Source organism: Cydia strobilella, chromosome 11 (genome assembly GCF_947568885.1).
Source record: "Cydia strobilella chromosome 11, ilCydStro3.1, whole genome shotgun sequence".
NCBI classification, from domain to species: Eukaryota; Metazoa; Arthropoda; class Insecta; order Lepidoptera; family Tortricidae; genus Cydia; species Cydia strobilella.
In genome coordinates, this window is record NC_086051.1 from 3587185 (window position 1) to 3604478 (window position 17294).

Here is a 17294-nt window from a genome sequence, read left to right on the forward strand (position 1 = left end):
AAACATTGCCATAAGGGTTCATACAAAGTGTATGACGGAGTAATATTGTAGTCATCTGCATTAATATTTTGCACATTTCACAGTGCAATCCTGCAGATAGGTTAGGTTAGGTTAGGTTTGTTTTATGGCAATCCTGAAAAGACGCGTTTCTGAGAAATCCTAATTACCTATGACTAACGAAAATGAAGACAAACAATACATTATGACTTAAAACTATATGGGAAACAATAGAGACCCGACACGATCATATTTGTAGAGCAATAAGAACGGGTCATATAACCCGTGAGCAAAAATACTTATATATTTTTGCTTGCTTTGTTGTGAAAAATATCATTGTTGCGGTGGCAGCATGGTTCCATTCTTATCGCCTGTCACTTTCGCACTTACATACTTGTTAGAACGTGACAGGCATGGTGACAGTTGATAAAAATGGGACCGTGCTACGGCCGCAGGTGACTGTATATTCTACAGACGGTCAATATAAATTTTAGTAAATTAGGGCCACCCCACACTAGCGTCTCCCGAGCGTCTAGCCGCTCGATGCAACGTTGGCGCAACTGCGCAGCTATGCCATTTTCCGTAGCGCTGACTAGACGCCGACGCTGAAAAGACGCTAGTTTGGGGTTGCCCTTAGGAAGATATACAAATATGTAGTTGTTATGTTATGCCGAACCATGTAGGCCATCTGAGAGCGCGCAGTGCTTTTAGGCGTTTTTGGATATATTTATATTTTATTATTCTAATAGTTTTATAATTCATAAATAAGAGGACATTTACTTGCCGGGACTCGAGAACATAGCCCTAGCGCATATAGCCTTGACAGCCATTTAAAAATAAGTTTGAATTTGAATTTATTGTGCGAGAAGGCTTTCCAATGGAGCTTAAAGTTAACTTAGCACCGACTTAGATATAATATAACAAAGTAAGGTGGTGCCATTTTAAACGTCATATTTTTATAGAAATATGACCTTACGCAGCGTCTTACGTAAGCGAACAACTCGCGAACGCGAAGCGAAGCGGCGCGGCGAGCCCACGGCGTTCGCGTGAACGAGATCGCCCACGTAGGACACTTCTATAGTAGGTATCAAAGGATTGATTCACCCCGAGCCGCATCGCTTCGCTTCGCGTTCGCGTGCTGTTCGCCTACGTAGTACGCTGCGTTAGTCCTTAATGATGACATGGCCACACTTTGTCATTGCAAATGCTTTGTAGTTAGCTTGGTCCGACTCTATGCGTTGAGGGATTCTGTTCTGCCTAACTTATGTGTACAAGATATTATTCAGCATAATACCTATTATATATTATAGTTACGAATATCTGTGTGTAAGAGCGTTTTCACATTGTCCGATCTGATATCGGACGTCGGAAGGAAGTAAAATGTAAGTTATATGTGTTTCTCTGTATTTATTTATGCATTTAATAAATCATTATTACTAAAAATTATAAATAACGCAATAAAGGCGGACTTAATGGCAATGGCACTCTCCTGCAGCTGTTTTTGTCATAGGCGCCTTCCGACATCCGATATCGGAAAGGCGCTTCCGATAAATTCAACCATGTCGGAGCCCCCCGTCAGCTGTCGGACCGATAATATTTGTTTGTGTGCGTATGTGTAGCCATAATGCTTGTTGTAGTGTGCATGACCGCTAAAGACGGCGCCCGGGCGCGATCCGCGGCCTGACTACGCGGATGTAGGATTCTACATCCGAAACCGGATCGGACATTGTGAAAATGCTCTGAAATGTAACACACATTACAAAGCCGTGATAAAGCCGGCTTTCAACCAAATTCGATATTAATTGCTTTACCCTCGACCTCGAACTGATACGTGTAACGTAAACAAATTAATATTGACTTTGGGAAGTAGCGCTGTATATGAACGAGGTGTCTGAACACTTAGTTAATCAGTGTGTAGAATTTTGAAACCTGAAACTGTAGAATACAAAACAATACTTATTTAAAAGTTTTGTGTCATTAATTTGATTTAAAAGTTAATTAAAACCTCACATCACGTAACCAGCACAGGACTTTTCTCACTCTACCATCGCCCACACTATTAACTGACAGTTTGTAAACCTTATTACAATAGACATAAGGTCCAGCAATGGACAGTTTAGAGTACACACATATAGCTCACATATAGGGTTAAGAGTTAAGGGGTAATGAGGATGCCGATGCCCTAGCAAAAGACGCGTGCACAAAAGGCGCGGATGTGTACATCTTTCCAGACTTTACTGAGAAACTACATAAATATAAAAGAAAAATTCATTCTGTCTGGAAAGAACACTTTGATGAACGTAGCAAAGAAAAGGGCGTGTGGTACAAGACGATGCAATCGGAACCCCCTCATATACCTTGGTTTACTAACAGTAATTTAAGTAGACAGTTAATTAAGATAGGCTTAAGGTTGCGTTCCGGGCATATCCCGTCAAAAAAAATTGCTTACTTGATGAAAGAACCATCACTAAATTGCCAAGTTTGCAGTTCTGTTGAAGATGTGCAACATATTTTGACGGAATGTGCACGGAATGAAAGCGATAGACAATCGTTACTAACTATTACCCTCAAGGTAAATCGATTAGGTGCTTTTCAGAGCATCTTAGCTGTACCGACCTCAGAAGAGGCTAAAAATATATTTTTATATGTTATAGATTTTTTCAAACGGTACAATACTATCCCATAAGTAGACATGTAAGAATACTAGTATAAGGTACAATGCGGCTTGCATAATCATGTAACTGGTTTAAGTCCCTAAATAATAAATAGAAAAAAAAAAAAGATAATATGGGCTCCGACTAGCTTGGAGACTTCACATACACCTACAGGTTCCCTCACGATGTTTTATTTATTATTAGTCAGTAATAAACTGCTAGTTAATTACAAATTCAATCAAAAAGTCAGTAAGAAAATTAATTGTTTGAAATCATTTAAAAATATTTATATGTATTTCATTGTCCACAGAAGAGGAGGGCACAGAGCTTGAACTTGAGGCGCTATACCGCCGCTACTGCGTGCGGTTGAAACATGCGCTCTTCGTGTCCGCGCTCTGTGTGACGCTCTTATTCACGCTTATGTTGCTGTGTGCTGTGTGCATACTCCATGCTGATGTAAGTAACTGTATTATCAGAGCTTGAACTCGAGGCGCTATCCGCCGCTACTGCGTGCGGTTGAAACATGCGCTCTTCGTGTCCGCGCTGTGCGTGACGCTCTTATTCACGCTTATGTTGCTGTGTGCTGTGTGCATACTACGTGCTGATGTAAGTAACTGTATTTTCAGAGCTTGAACTCGAGGTGCTATACCGCCGCTACTGCGTGCGATTGAAACATGCGCTCTTCGTGTCCGCGCTGTGCGTGACGCTCTTATTCACGCTTATGTTGCTGTGTGCTATGTGCATACTACATGCTGATATGTAATTAACTGTATTATCAGAGGTTGAACTGTACATAATTAGGCATTCAAATACTCACGTGATCCTTTTATGAAATTGACTTTGTTCGTTTTAGAAACCCTTCCGTATTTTAATGCCTTTCATTATGAATGACCACATATGACTTAAATTAAAGAAACTTTATCTAATTTTTATACACCAATGCTAGCTTAGCTAAACAACAGATGCGCACAGTTACAGCCCAATATCAACCTTCATGCGTGCCGACAAGGTTACCAATAAAGCGCCACGCACGGGCGTGGTGTTCAAATGGTTAAAACGCTTACACAGCGTACCACGTAGGCGAACGACACGCGAACGCAAAGCAAATCCTTTGATAACTATAGAAGTGTCCTACGTGGGCGATCTCGTTGCGAACGCGACCGCCGTGGCCCCGCCGCGCCGCGCTGCGTCGCGTTCGCGAGTTGTTCGCTCACGTAAGACGCAGCATTATTAATTTACCTAATTACGAAACACTGCATACTAAACGCTCAAGCAAACTTCCCCTAAGTGATGTTTATTAACTGTACACTAGTGTGGATTATTTAAATTCGTTAGACGCGGCTTGCGGCTTGTGCAATTAGCTTGAAACAATATGGTGGTGCAGTGGTTCATACACGCACGATTGTAAAATATGTATTTAGTTACATAATTAATGTAAATATACCTAACTGCTACCTGAATGGCGAAAAAGGAACGTATTTGTAGTTTGATAAACCAATTAAAATAAAAAAATACTTATAACTTTTTCTGGGGTTATAAACTAACACCCTTATTCAGATAACTTTACGCAACAGAACTACATTATCTGTGAAAATTTCAACTGTCTAGCTATCACGGTTCGTGAGATACAGCCTGATGACAGACAGATGGACAGACAGATGGACAGACAGACGGACAGACAGACGGACAGACGGACAGTGGAGTCTTAGTAATAGGGTCCCATTTTTACCCTTTGGGTACGGAACCCTAAAAAGGCCGTTCCGTGGATTAGAACGTAATAATGTACGTAGTTTTCGAGTTGCTTTAATTAGTTACAGAATTTATAATCCGAGTATTTCAACGCAAGTTTCAGCGGGGAGCTTTAGGCTGCTTAGGTATTAAATTTCATTAAGAGCTTTCCGGACCTAAGCTTCATGTTAACTAAATAAACGCCACTAAACCGTCGGTGTGGTCAGAGAGAACAGACCAGTTCAGATTAGTAAAACCGGTCGGTTTTTCATCACTAAATGTAACTGTCTCAAAATAAATTCATGTTAAAATAATTACAGAAACTGCCCTAGGTTTAATATAGACGTTGAGATTATAAATATTTATAATAAAATATCCATACTATAATATTATAAATGCGAAAGTCTGTCTGTCTGTCTGTCTATCTGTGTGTTATCTTTTTACGCTTAAACCGATGAACCGATTTAGTTGAAATTTGGCATAGAGATAGGATAGTTTTTATGTCAGAAATCATTCCTAAAGATATTGAAAAGGGGGGTGAAATTGAGAGATTTAATGAATTGCCTGATAATTGATGTCAAGCAATTAAGCTTATGCTCAAATTGAATGATTACTATTACACTTCATCCAGGCGCTAAACATACTCTAGCTGCTGTTACTGATTCCACGCAGACGAAGTCGTGGGCAAAAGCTAGTTGTATATAAAATGCTATAAGTGATCATTAAACTAAACAATAACCAACGTGAATGACAACACCTCATTCAAGAAAATCTACAGAATTAGCAAAAAGTCAATTTATCACTATCTATGTTTAAAATGAAACTTGCGAAGTTAGCAATTACATTTTTTATTTGAATAGACACGGATGCGTTTTCATACAACTCTCTGTTACGCAGACAGGTAAAATCTGGAATATTTACATTGATAACTTAATAAGTAACTTAGTAATAATAGAACTCGTAAGATTACCTAGACTATTCTGCACTATCTGCCAAAAGCATGATACTTCGGGAGTAATCTCATAAACCATAATTGTGTGGGACGGAGACATAAACGGAACCTTAACACGCGGTGCAGCGTGACCTTAGACCTAATCCTGTTACTTTGACGTGACAGATATGAGCTCTTAATTGCGACAGAAAATGGTGGAAATATTTGGGAAAGAAAAGCCGATGCTCAAAGGAAATCGTGGGTCTAAGAATGGACTAGGATTATTACAACAGCACTGTGTACTATTTACCTGGGAAATATAATAATAGCAGTCTATTTACATATGTATGTGAGTATATTTTTGGTGTATGTTCCACGGAAACGTCTAAACTAAGTGTATATGTGAATGAGATGTCAAATTGATCTATTTTGTGACACGTGCGACATATAGAACATTGATAAACCTACATTTAACGTTTTTTTACGAAAGATACCGTAGTCGGTCTATAGTTTTTCAAATGTTTTGCAAGGACAAACAGAAATATGCGATGCTGATTTAAATAGTTGGAGAGGCATCCGAAAAAGAAGAAGTTTTAATTAAATACTACTAAAATAAAACTATCAACAAATTATACTATTCTAGAAACAAGTTACTTAAATTATTTAAAAAGGAATTTAAAAAAACTGATGATTACTGACATTCTGTCAAATTTAATTGCCAAATTTTCTATGTAGGTATGATTATTTTCCTTTAAATAGGCTAAGTCCAATGTAACATAGTAGAGCGTTTTCATGTAAGTTGGCGTGTTCTTAGTATTCCCAGCATTTTTAGGGTTCCGTACCCAAAGGGTAAGAACGGGACCCCTATTACTAAGACTCCGCTGTCCGTCTGTCCGTCTGGCCGTCTGTCCGTCTGTCTCTCACCAGGCTGTATCTCATGAACCGTGATACCTAGACAGTTGAAATTTACACAGATGATGTATTTCTGTTGCCGCTACAACAACAAATACTAAAAAGTACGGAACCCTCGGTGGGCGAGTCCGACTCGCACTTGTCCGGTTTTTTTTGTTGTTTCTACTATTTTTGATTATGCATGACGTTAGGTACCGCCAATACAAGTAGCCATAGAAAAGTAGTGTTACATAATTCTGAAAACTTGAGACACTTTTTCCTTCTCTAAAATTTCTAAGAATCATAAGAAGACCGGAACACACAACAATTAAAGTAAAACGGCCACTACTGAAATTTAAAACTGACTAGGCTGACCTATCTGCTCGCAGGCTATGGAGCCTGCAGTAATCCGATAAAGTTGCCCGGAGACATGGCATTTGACCCTAATGCGGTTAATGTACGGGTTGAGTGGGCCACTGAAAGGGCCATAAATACCAGTGATGGACACTTCGTCCTGAATTCAAGAATCATAGGGTTGTAATATGATTTTTGAAAAATAAATGCGTAACGCTTAGTTTTTACCCCACTATGGAAAGGCTTATAATTTTAACAGTCTATTTATGTAGGTATCCTTATCCTTAAACTAGGTGCGACATAAACATACTACTGAACGTTGAAAAACTGATGATTTACGAAACAGAGACGTGGTCGCTCACAATGGGCCTCATAAGAAGGCTCAAGGTGACTCAAAGAGCAATGGAGCTAGCTATGCTCGGATTTTCCCTGCGTGATCGAATCAGAAATGAGGAGATCCGCAGGAGAACCAAAGTTGTCGAGATAGCTCAGAGAATTGCCAGACTTAAGTGGCAGTGGGCTTGTCATATTGCTCGCAGACCCGATGGCCGATGGGGCAGAAACGTTCTTGAGTGGCGACCGCGAACCGGAAAACGCAGCAGGAAAAGACCCACAACAAGATGGTCCGAGGATCTGGTTAAGGTTCGGGGAGCCGATGGATGAGAGCAGCGCAAGACCGGTCATTTTGGAGATCCCTGGGGGACGCAGCAGTGGACGTCTTTTAGCTGATATGATGATAATGATGACGGGAAGGCTTATAATTTTAGCAGTCTATGTAATATGTGGGAATCCTTATCCTTAAACTAGGTGCGATATAAACACTACTGAACATTGAAAAACTGACTAGTCTGGCCTATCTGGCTATGAAGGTTGCAGTAATCCGATAAAGTTGCCCGGAGACATGGCGTTTGACCCTAATGCGGTTAATGTACGGCTTGAGTGGGCAACTGAAAGGGCCATAACGGCATCCGAGTTGGACAGTTCGCTTGACGTCCGTTCGCGTTCGCTGACAGTACGTCAGCAGGGTTGTAGGATTAACGACGCTTAAACTTTATTAACTGTCAGCGAAAGTGTTAAGTAGACAGGCACCAGCGATGACGCCTAGGCAAAGCAAATGACGAAACATGATTTCTTGACTTTCGCTCGATAGAAAAAAATCACGAAAATATGACTAAAGCGCATACTAATTTAAAAATTTGTATTTTTGATTGAACTCATTGTCAATTACTTTTATTTTTCTTAAAACTTTCAATACATTTAAATTCAGAAACATGATGTACCAGAACCCGGGCACACGCTTACGTTTAACTACCTAGTGTGAGACAAGAACCTGTACACGTACCATGAGTCACTGACAGTGTCAAAAGCGACATATACTCTAACGTCTACGTAATTCACTTTCTATACATCTCGCTCCCACTAATATGTCAGTACGAGCGAGATGCATAGAAAGTAAGTTACGTTTACGCCAGCGTTTGTCAGTGCCGAACTGATGGTAGCTGCACTGAACCCACGGAAGTGGCGAGGAAAAAGAAGAATACTGACAAATTATTTACTTAATAAGTATTATGGCGTGCACGCTCTGTGCTCAAAGTCATATACCGGTCAATTCGAACAACGTGATAATTATTATACTCTGTATCTTTAGGTATTTATATAAAAGTAAACAAAATCTACCCTCAAATGGCTCCTTAAGACAGTTGAGGGTAGTTGAAAACATTACATGATCAAATAATGTAGGTTAAAGTCAGGTCGTTTAGTGACATATCTAAGGGGTTTTGTATTTGGTTGGTTAACCAATAAATATTATAACTACCCGAAAATTTACAAATTGTTTGTTTACTTTTATTAAAATACCTAAAGATACAGAGATAGATACGAGAATCTAATAGATATTACGGTATAATCTAATAGTTTAGTTCTCAATTAATTATCTTTTGCAGTTCGATTCGGGAAACCAATTGTCATTTACCGCTAAAATTATTGTGACGTTTTGGGATATCAATTAGATATCCATTGGATGTCTAAGTAATATCTTAAGCAGATCTTAAGGAGATCGTTCAAGAGGACATTCGGAATCGCGGATATGTCAAATTTGTAGTAGTAGTAGTAAATCACTTTATTGTACAAAACAAAAATTGTTAACATGAAATTCATATAAATTTAGGTACAAAGGCGAGCTTATCCCTATTCAATTCAATTCAATATTTTTATTTCGAATAAAAAATCCATATTATTGTTAGTACAAGGCACAGCAAAACTTATAAATCTATGTTAGTGATAAAAATAAAATAAAATAAAAACAAACAAAACAAACATATAAGCTACTTAAATTAAAAACGGCGTGGTGCGGCCTGCGGCGGTGCGTGCAGCCGCACCCAGCGCGCGCACAAAGGCGAGTCCTAGCGCTGCGCCAGCACGTTTAGAATACTGTTTGGGCTGTGGCGAAGACGGTTGATTAATGACGCACACCGTTTTCTAACTATTGCGTCGAAACTATCAGTGTGCGCCTCGGCAAACATAGTTGACGCGCTGCAGTAGCACTCTAAACGCGTTATTGTATTGCACGCGCAGGGCGTTGTATGCCCGCTGCGTAAAACTGACCCACAGATTGCACGTGTAGAATGTTTGACAGTATGCTTTGAAAAGCGTTAGCTTCACTTCATTAAGTGGAAAATTCGAATTAGATAGATAGACAAACTTACCGAACGTACAATATTATTTAAAAAGGAAAACTACTATAATTAACGTCTACGAATAACTAAAATACATCAATAGCATTATACAATAAAATAAATATGTACTAGCATACATAAATATATAGTACTAAACAAATATTAAATATTTATATATATAATATATAAATAAAATGACTAGACAGGATCCAAAATAGATACATCCGGGGGTCGTTCAAAGTGGCCGAAATACCGCATAATATGCAAGAAAACCGCCTGCGCTGGTTCGGCCACGTAATGAGCCGAAATGAAGACCACATGACTCGAGAGGTACTGGCCATAGAAGAAGGCAAAAGAGGTAGAGGCCGCCCACCAACCACCTGGATACAGACTGTCCAAAAAGACTTGCTGACGACGGGCTTAACGCCAGAAATGACGCAAAACCGCCAAGTTTGGCGAAAAAGTATCAGGAGGGCTGACCCCGAATAGGGATAAAAGCCAGGGGATTGATTGATTGATAAATAAAATATATATATTAGTACTCAACCAAATCACACTTCGTGGGAAAGCCAAAGCTTTTTCAGATTAACTGAGTGATTTGACATGACTTTCTTAAATATCTCGTTATCGTTTCTGTTTAATATGTAGTGAATATCTAGTTTATATCTAGATCATTGTTCGAATTGGCCCGTTAGTCTGGTTACTGCACCGCGTAGAGCCGTAGTATGGTCGTAAGGAGATATTGGAATTCCTGTCGCGTCCATGTTTTCATTGCTGTTCTAATTATCGAGCTGTCACAATCTGGTGTTATTGCTCTTTCTAATTGCAAGTGAAGGATTGTTTCTTTTGTTTTAAGGGTTCCGTACCCAAAGGGTAAAAACGGGACCCTATTACTAAGACTCCGCTGTCCGTCTGTCCGTCTGTCACCAGGCTGTATCTTATGAACCGTGATAGCTAGACAGTTGAAGTTTTCACAGATGATGTATTTCTGCTGCCGCTATAACCACAAATACTAAAAACAGAATAATATAAATATTTAAATGGGGCTCCCATACAACAAACGTGATTTTTCTTGCTGTTTTTTTCCGTAATGGTACGGAACCCTTCGTGCGCGAGTCCGACTCGCACTTGGCCGTTTTTTTTTAATTTGTTATCGAATTCTGCTACACCACATCCATGGATTGGCTGCGCCTTCCGCGAAACGTTTAAAAGTCATTATGGATGATGCTCTTAGTAGTATGCGGCATTTATCGATATTGATTTTTTGCACGAAAAAATGTCGTTCGAAATTGAGGCTACTCCGACTCGCACTTGGCCGGTTTTTTTTTTTGAAGTTTAACATTGCTTGGTTTTAATAAACCTAATTAGTACTTCATCAACCAATCAGGACCGGGATGTGGCGTACTCGAAGAGAGGCCTATGCTCTGCAGTGGGCGATAAAAGGCTGATATGATGATGATGATGATAAATTAGTACTTTAGGGGTTAAATTAAAAGCTAGCTCATAGTATCAACCCACGCCTATACCTGCGTGTAGACTAACAATTAGGTATTTTTTATGATACTAGCAACAATTGCTTATTTTTTTAAAGAAAACAACATTAGAACAGAAACGAATGCGTGGTGCACGAACGTACAATACCTAATTAATGAAAATTGTAATTATTAAAAAAAATCGGCCAAGTGCGAGTCAGACTCGCGCACCGAGGGTTCCGTACTTTTTAGTATTTGTTGTTATAGCGGCAACAGAAATACATCATCTGTGAAAATTTCAACTGTCTAGCTATCACGGTTCATGGGACAGCCTGGTGACCGACAGACGGACAGACAGACAGACGGATAGACGGACAGATGGACAGAAGAACAGATGGACAGACGAACAGTGGAGTCTTAGTAATAGGGTCCCGTTTTTACCCTTTGGGTACGGAACCCTAAAAATGATAAAATATTGAAGTCGGTTAAACCTACTAACCTTAGTTATAAGCAAAGATAGATATAACTCCGTAATAGATGGATACAGTCTAAGGAAAAAACGTGTCTCAAAAATCACGAAAATTTGATTCTCGATCAGAGGGCGCCATTAGTTTTGGCCTACTCTCGTATAGAGGGCGTTGACGGTTTCGTTTGTTATTTAAAATTTTAACGCACATCAGTGAAAGAACATGGGTCAAAATCATATAAAAATAATTAACGCAAATAAAAAAATCATTTATCCATATTTAAATACATTTTAACGTATTTTTATAAACCTTCATTTTTAGTTTTAAAGTATGTCGATAGATGGCAGTGAATTTACAGCGGTTACAAAATTTACTATGACAGTACCGCTCTATCTTATTATATCCTCTTTGGTTATAAGTAAAACATAAAATATGTAATTAACAATATGTGGATCTTGGTTATCTAAATAAAGAACTTTTATTATTATTATTATTATTAATTACATTGCAATTTCTAGCATCGAATCCAGTACCCATTAAATGCAGCAGTGACAGCAAAATGGAATAAACATCGGAATTCACTAATTAATATGTACAACTCGTTCTATGTGCCATAGCTTTCTGTTAATTACGATCTGCTAATTAGTTTTACTTTTTTTTTTGCTTTGTATCTGAAGGTAGAAAGGTACAAATGTAGGTAGTTAATTAAAATCTTATTTTACTTGTGTTTGCTTAAGAGTTAATATTAGATTAGGGTTACACTTCTTTGCCACATTTATTATTTTTTTACCACTGTGGTTAATATATATGTAAATATGCAACGGTAATTAAGTTGTTGTGCTCCTCGTGTCCAAACAATATCCAAACACTCGAGCCAGCCAAATATTCCAAAATTAAACTACGAAAATAGCGAGAAGTTCGAAAAGTAAAATCTTGAGCGTTGCGAGGCCCTCGCAGCGAGGGTATCATTTCAAGGCACGAGGGTTAAACAAACTTTACCACCGAGTGAAACACAAAAATTTTCACCATAAATACGCGGGGAAAATATTAGCTGTAAACCACTTACCGCAAAAAAGTTAGAGTTTGTCGTGTCACCTCGTTTTGAGAGCACTCCCCTGACTGCCGCAGCCAGCATCGGAATCCTCGGCGTCGACATTTCGAGTGAAGTCCAGTTCCGCGGCCATTTAGAGGGTAAGGCCAAATTAGCCTCAAAAAGTTGGTGTGCTCAACAGATCGAGACAGTATTTCACGCCGGCCCACCGCCTACAGCTGTATAAAGCGCAGGTTCGCCCACACATAGAATACTGCTCTCATCTATGGGCAGGGGCACCCCAATACCAGCTTCTCCCTCTGGACCGCATCCAGCGAAGAGCGACTCGAATTGTCGACTGTCAGCGTATTTCGGAACGGCTTGACTCCTTGGCGCTGCGTAGAGATGTGGCCTCGCTCTGCATTTTCTATCGCGTGTATAACGGGGAGTGCTCCGAGGAATTGTTCGGATTAATCCCTGCCGCTTCTTTTCGCCATCGCCCTACGCGACAACATTACCATCCTCACCACTTAGATGGTTGGCAGTCCTCAACTGTGCGTTTCTCTAGAAACTTCCTGCCTCGCACAGCTAAACTGTGGAATGAACTGTCGCCTGCGGTATTTCCGGACCGATATGACCTTCAAACCTTCAAGAAAAGAGCGTACTCCCATCTTAAAGTCCGGCAACGCACTTACAACCCCTCTGGTGTTGCGGGTGTCCATGGGCGGCGGTAATCGCTTACCATCAGGTGATCCGTCTGCTCGTTTGCCTCCTATTTCATAAAAAAAAAAACTGAAAACCAAATGCAACTGATAAAATATTTATCATTCAAAATCATCACTTAAATGTGTGTCGGAATTGACTTGATTAAATGCAAATTTCTCATCGATTTTTGAAGAATAAAGAGAGCTTTTACTATGGTGTGGTAAAAAATTCTTTATAGATGTTGTAAAATATATAGCTGTCGTAGGTAATTGCCTTGCATCATGTGTGTTGTACGCTGACTTTAAATCACCTCAGTTTAAAGCTTTGCTACGAAATCCTCGGCGCGTGCTACGAATGTTACTTACGCTACGACGACGTAGCCACGTTTTCTCAACGTGTTTCTTTAGATTGGAACGTTGGAACAGTGCAATTACATTATTTTAACTTCAATTGGGTTCTAATTAAAGTTGAAACGATAAAAGAGGAAAGTGTTTTATTGTACATTTGTATAATTGTTTAAGACAGCTTTAGAAACTTTAAATTCCTCCCATTTGTAATACTAGAGGCAGGATTCCACCAGTGTGCGGCACAAGCATACTTATTTAATTCAAAAATGCTTGCGCCGGACAGTGCCGCATACTGGTGATATCTCGCCTTAAGAGCCAGAGAGAAAAAAAGCTTAAAAGGTATACAAAATAATAATATAATATTTTTTTATATATTGATTAAAATTTCAACTGGTCTCAAAAATGATGCAAAGGTAACCTTACCTTAAACGGTACTACTCTCCTACGGACTCTCTCTCTCTGTGATAACTGATAAAATAATGCAACATTTAGTTTGTGCTCGTCATTATAGTCTATGACGTTTGACGACAGATAAAAAAGTTTATATCTAAGTTATTATTCACAAAATCTTGTAAAACAGTTTTTTAGGGTGACGTACCCAAAGGGTAAAAACAGGAGCCTATTACTAAGACTCCGCTGTCCGTCTGTCACCAGGCTGTATCTCATGAACCGTGGTAGCTAGACGGTTGAAATTTTCACATATGATGTATTTCTGTTGCCGCTATAACAACAAACACTAAAAAGTACGGAACCCTCGGTGCGCGAGACCGACTCGCACTTGGCCGGTTTTTTTATTTACTTATTACTGCCTATTTGTACAGCGTATATATTATTTAGTAGCTTTTGTAGTTTCGGCTCTGCGTTGATGAGTCAGTCAGTCAGTCAATCAGTCAGGACACAGTATAGATTTAGGAGCCCACCTAAATGGACGTTTGTCCAAAATGGCTAAAATATTGATACTAAATATATTATATACCATCTTTCAACTGACATTTACACCTACGCTATTTTGTTTACGTAAGTATCTGTTGTGACTCACTTGTGAGGTGTCTAGAAATAACAACCAACATGGCTGCTATCTAAATAGAAATATGGCTCTATTTTTTAGTCTAAACACAAATAATTATTACAGAGGCTTGACTATTGACGTATTCAGACATGTTGTATAGCTAACATGATTCTGATTTGATTTTGCGCTAAAATTAAAAAGGGTAATTTTGAGCATGAGCACAAGTGTTGTGACACAGACACTTATAGATCCTGTTTATTGCTTAAAATACAATTTCACCACCTGTCAGATCATGAGGTCACTGAATTTTGTGTAAAAAGTGCTGTTTTGACATTATTTTGAAGATCTGAGTTCACCAGCTACTATCCTGATTACACTAAGAGTAAATAACATATAACTATGTGAATAACTCTAGTCTTTTTTTTTATTCATAAATTTAAGGAGCTTAGTCGCTGAGCGGTTATGTCGCTCCATACGTTCGCGAAAGTACAGTAACATTAGGTATAAGATAAATTGTTACACTTAGTTAATACATGATTAATACGTCTTATAAAGTAATTTTACTTGTTCTGACTCAGGATTAGCCAGCACGACATTGCATAATCCAGTGTTAAAAGTTGCACGAAGGGGCTCCTCTCGTACACATTCCATTAAAATGTGGTAAACGTCCTCTAAGACTCCACAATCATCACAGTTAGGGTTATCAGCTTTCCCCATCAAAAACTTAAATTTGTTTGAAGGAATGTGTCCAGAGCGGAGTCTCATCGCTATTACAAGTTGTCGTAAACTCTAGTCTTATCTTTTATTTTATTTACTGTACTAGTCTTCTGACTTTTCCCTAGTTTTTTCTATCATCAGTTGTGCCATATACAAATAAAATAAAAATACAAATTCTTTATTTCTTTAAAATACAAATTGGCATGATTTAGGGGATGGAGCCGCCCGGTAAGCAAAAAATTGCCTGTGTTGGGAGGCACCGCTCTTCCCTAGGTTAAAAAAAATTACAAGCAAACTATTTATACAAAATATAAAAATCTTAAAATTATATAGTAGTTAAAGCTCTGAACAATGGAAAGAGTTGTCTGCGAACACTATCTCTTTTATCACAATGGTTCTAAATTATTCGTATCGCTTTTGACAGCTAACAAGAGAGTCTCATTAGGGCACCATCGTCATGCGTATAATATTGAAGATAACATATGTTACCCAATGTAGAATGATATGTTTAAGAGCATATTACTTGTCTAAACGTTTTTCGCACATCAACGGGATTAAGATGTCGTCATATGGAGATACCAAAGTATAAAATGTAAGTAAGTAGGCCAGGCCATTAACTAGGAGGCCAAATCGAACGTACACGCACATCAAAATATACAATACATATATAAAATATATTGTATATTATATTATATGTGTGGGACGTACACCAAAACATACATACATTAACATCAAAATGATATTTTAATCATGTTATTTAGTTACACCGCCGAAACGTGAACACTCACAGTAGGGCTGGTCCATAAATTCAAAGTCGCTCAGCGAGCTACGGAAAGGGCTATGCTCAGAGTCTCTCTGAGGGATCGTATTCGTAATGAAGTCATCCGTCAGAGAACTAAAGTCGTCAACATAGCCCACCGGATTAGCAAGCTGAAGTGGTCGCAGAACCGATAACCGATGGGGTAGACGAGTTCTCGAGTGGAGACCGCGTATCGGCAAACGTAGCGTAGGACGCCCTCAAACTAGATGGAGCGATGACCTTAGCAAGGCGGCTGGCAAGAGCTGGATCAAAGTAGCCGCAAATCGTGCTCAATGGCGTGCAATAGGAGAGGCCTATGTCCAGCAGAATACAGAATACAGAACTTTATTGGTAAAAGCAAATTTTGCAGGTCACATTTTACATTTATAAAAAAATATATGTACATATGTTCGTTAATATATAATGAATTACATATTTCATAACATTTTTAAATTTAAAAAAACATTATTAGATTTAAATATAACATGATTTTTTTTTTAATTACCATGCAGAAGTCAACGACCTCATCGAGTATTTATAAATTCGTCAATGCTGTAGAATGCAGTGGACGAGAGTAGGCCGATGATGTCATGTTATTTAGTTATCGTGCATTTCGTTCGTACTTGTCCGTACATTGGTGCGGGCGAGACGCATGATAACTAAATAACATGATCATTTTTCATTATAAGTAATAAACTAGTACTTACTTAATGTCTTCATTCGTATTATTTTAACTGAAATATACTTATATTTAAAATATATTTTATCATTCAATTGTTTGCGTAAACTTTTGTTTTCTCTAACATGGAATTCAAGTTGAAATTTCATGGAAACTAAAACATTTCAATGCAAACGATTTCTCATATTTTGCGTAAAAAGGCCTCTTTTATTAATATTATTCTTGTTATTGCCAAAGTTTCCCAATTTAACGCAAACTTGACGCCAACACACAGGGGCAGGCTGAGTGGTCAAAAAAATAAATCCCATCGTAATATTGTTTAAAAGGATTAATTTATGAAAAATATGAAAGTGTTCTCTAAAAGAAGTTTGTCAAATCAAAATAAGGCAAGTATACGTAAAAATAAAGTAAAAATTCAATTCTTATTTAATGGAAACCATTTATGTTTTTTAGTAATCACCAAATAAGTATTTGACATACATGTTTGCTCTGAAACATTGTACTTACAATAGGGTAAGGTATATCTATGTCTGAAATCTGTTTATGTAGCTTCAGATACCATAGTAAAAAAAATACAGCGAATTTACTTTTTTCATACAAAACGTGTTTTTGCTCTATTTCGTTTGTTTTTTCTGCCCAGGAGACACAAGTTATTAATTAGTAGGATCATTTCTTAAAGCGCTGCTTCGGGAGTTCGGGACTGAACTAAGCACAATGAAGCGGATAAATTTACTTTGGAATCTAGGATTAAAAAATAATTACTACTGTAATTAATTGTGGAGAGAAAGAAAATGTGCTTCAAGTTTTTTCAAAGTCAGCTCAGTCAAAAAAAACGTTTG

General features: G+C 38.3%; 1 protein-coding gene across 2 annotated transcripts in view; it reads left to right on the forward strand.

Annotated features, from left to right (window-relative positions):
• Positions 1-3155: 3155 nt before the first annotated feature.
• Positions 3156-17294, forward strand: part of LOC134745356 (adenylate cyclase type 2-like) — a 171194-nt gene continuing 157055 nt past the window's right edge. For both annotated transcript variants that reach the window (XM_063679381.1, XM_063679382.1), the window contains exon 1: positions 3156-3257. In XM_063679381.1, coding sequence (XP_063535451.1) covers positions 3222-3257 — 36 coding nt within the window. In that variant the 5' untranslated portion in view covers positions 3156-3221. The remainder of the gene's footprint in view (positions 3258-17294) is intronic.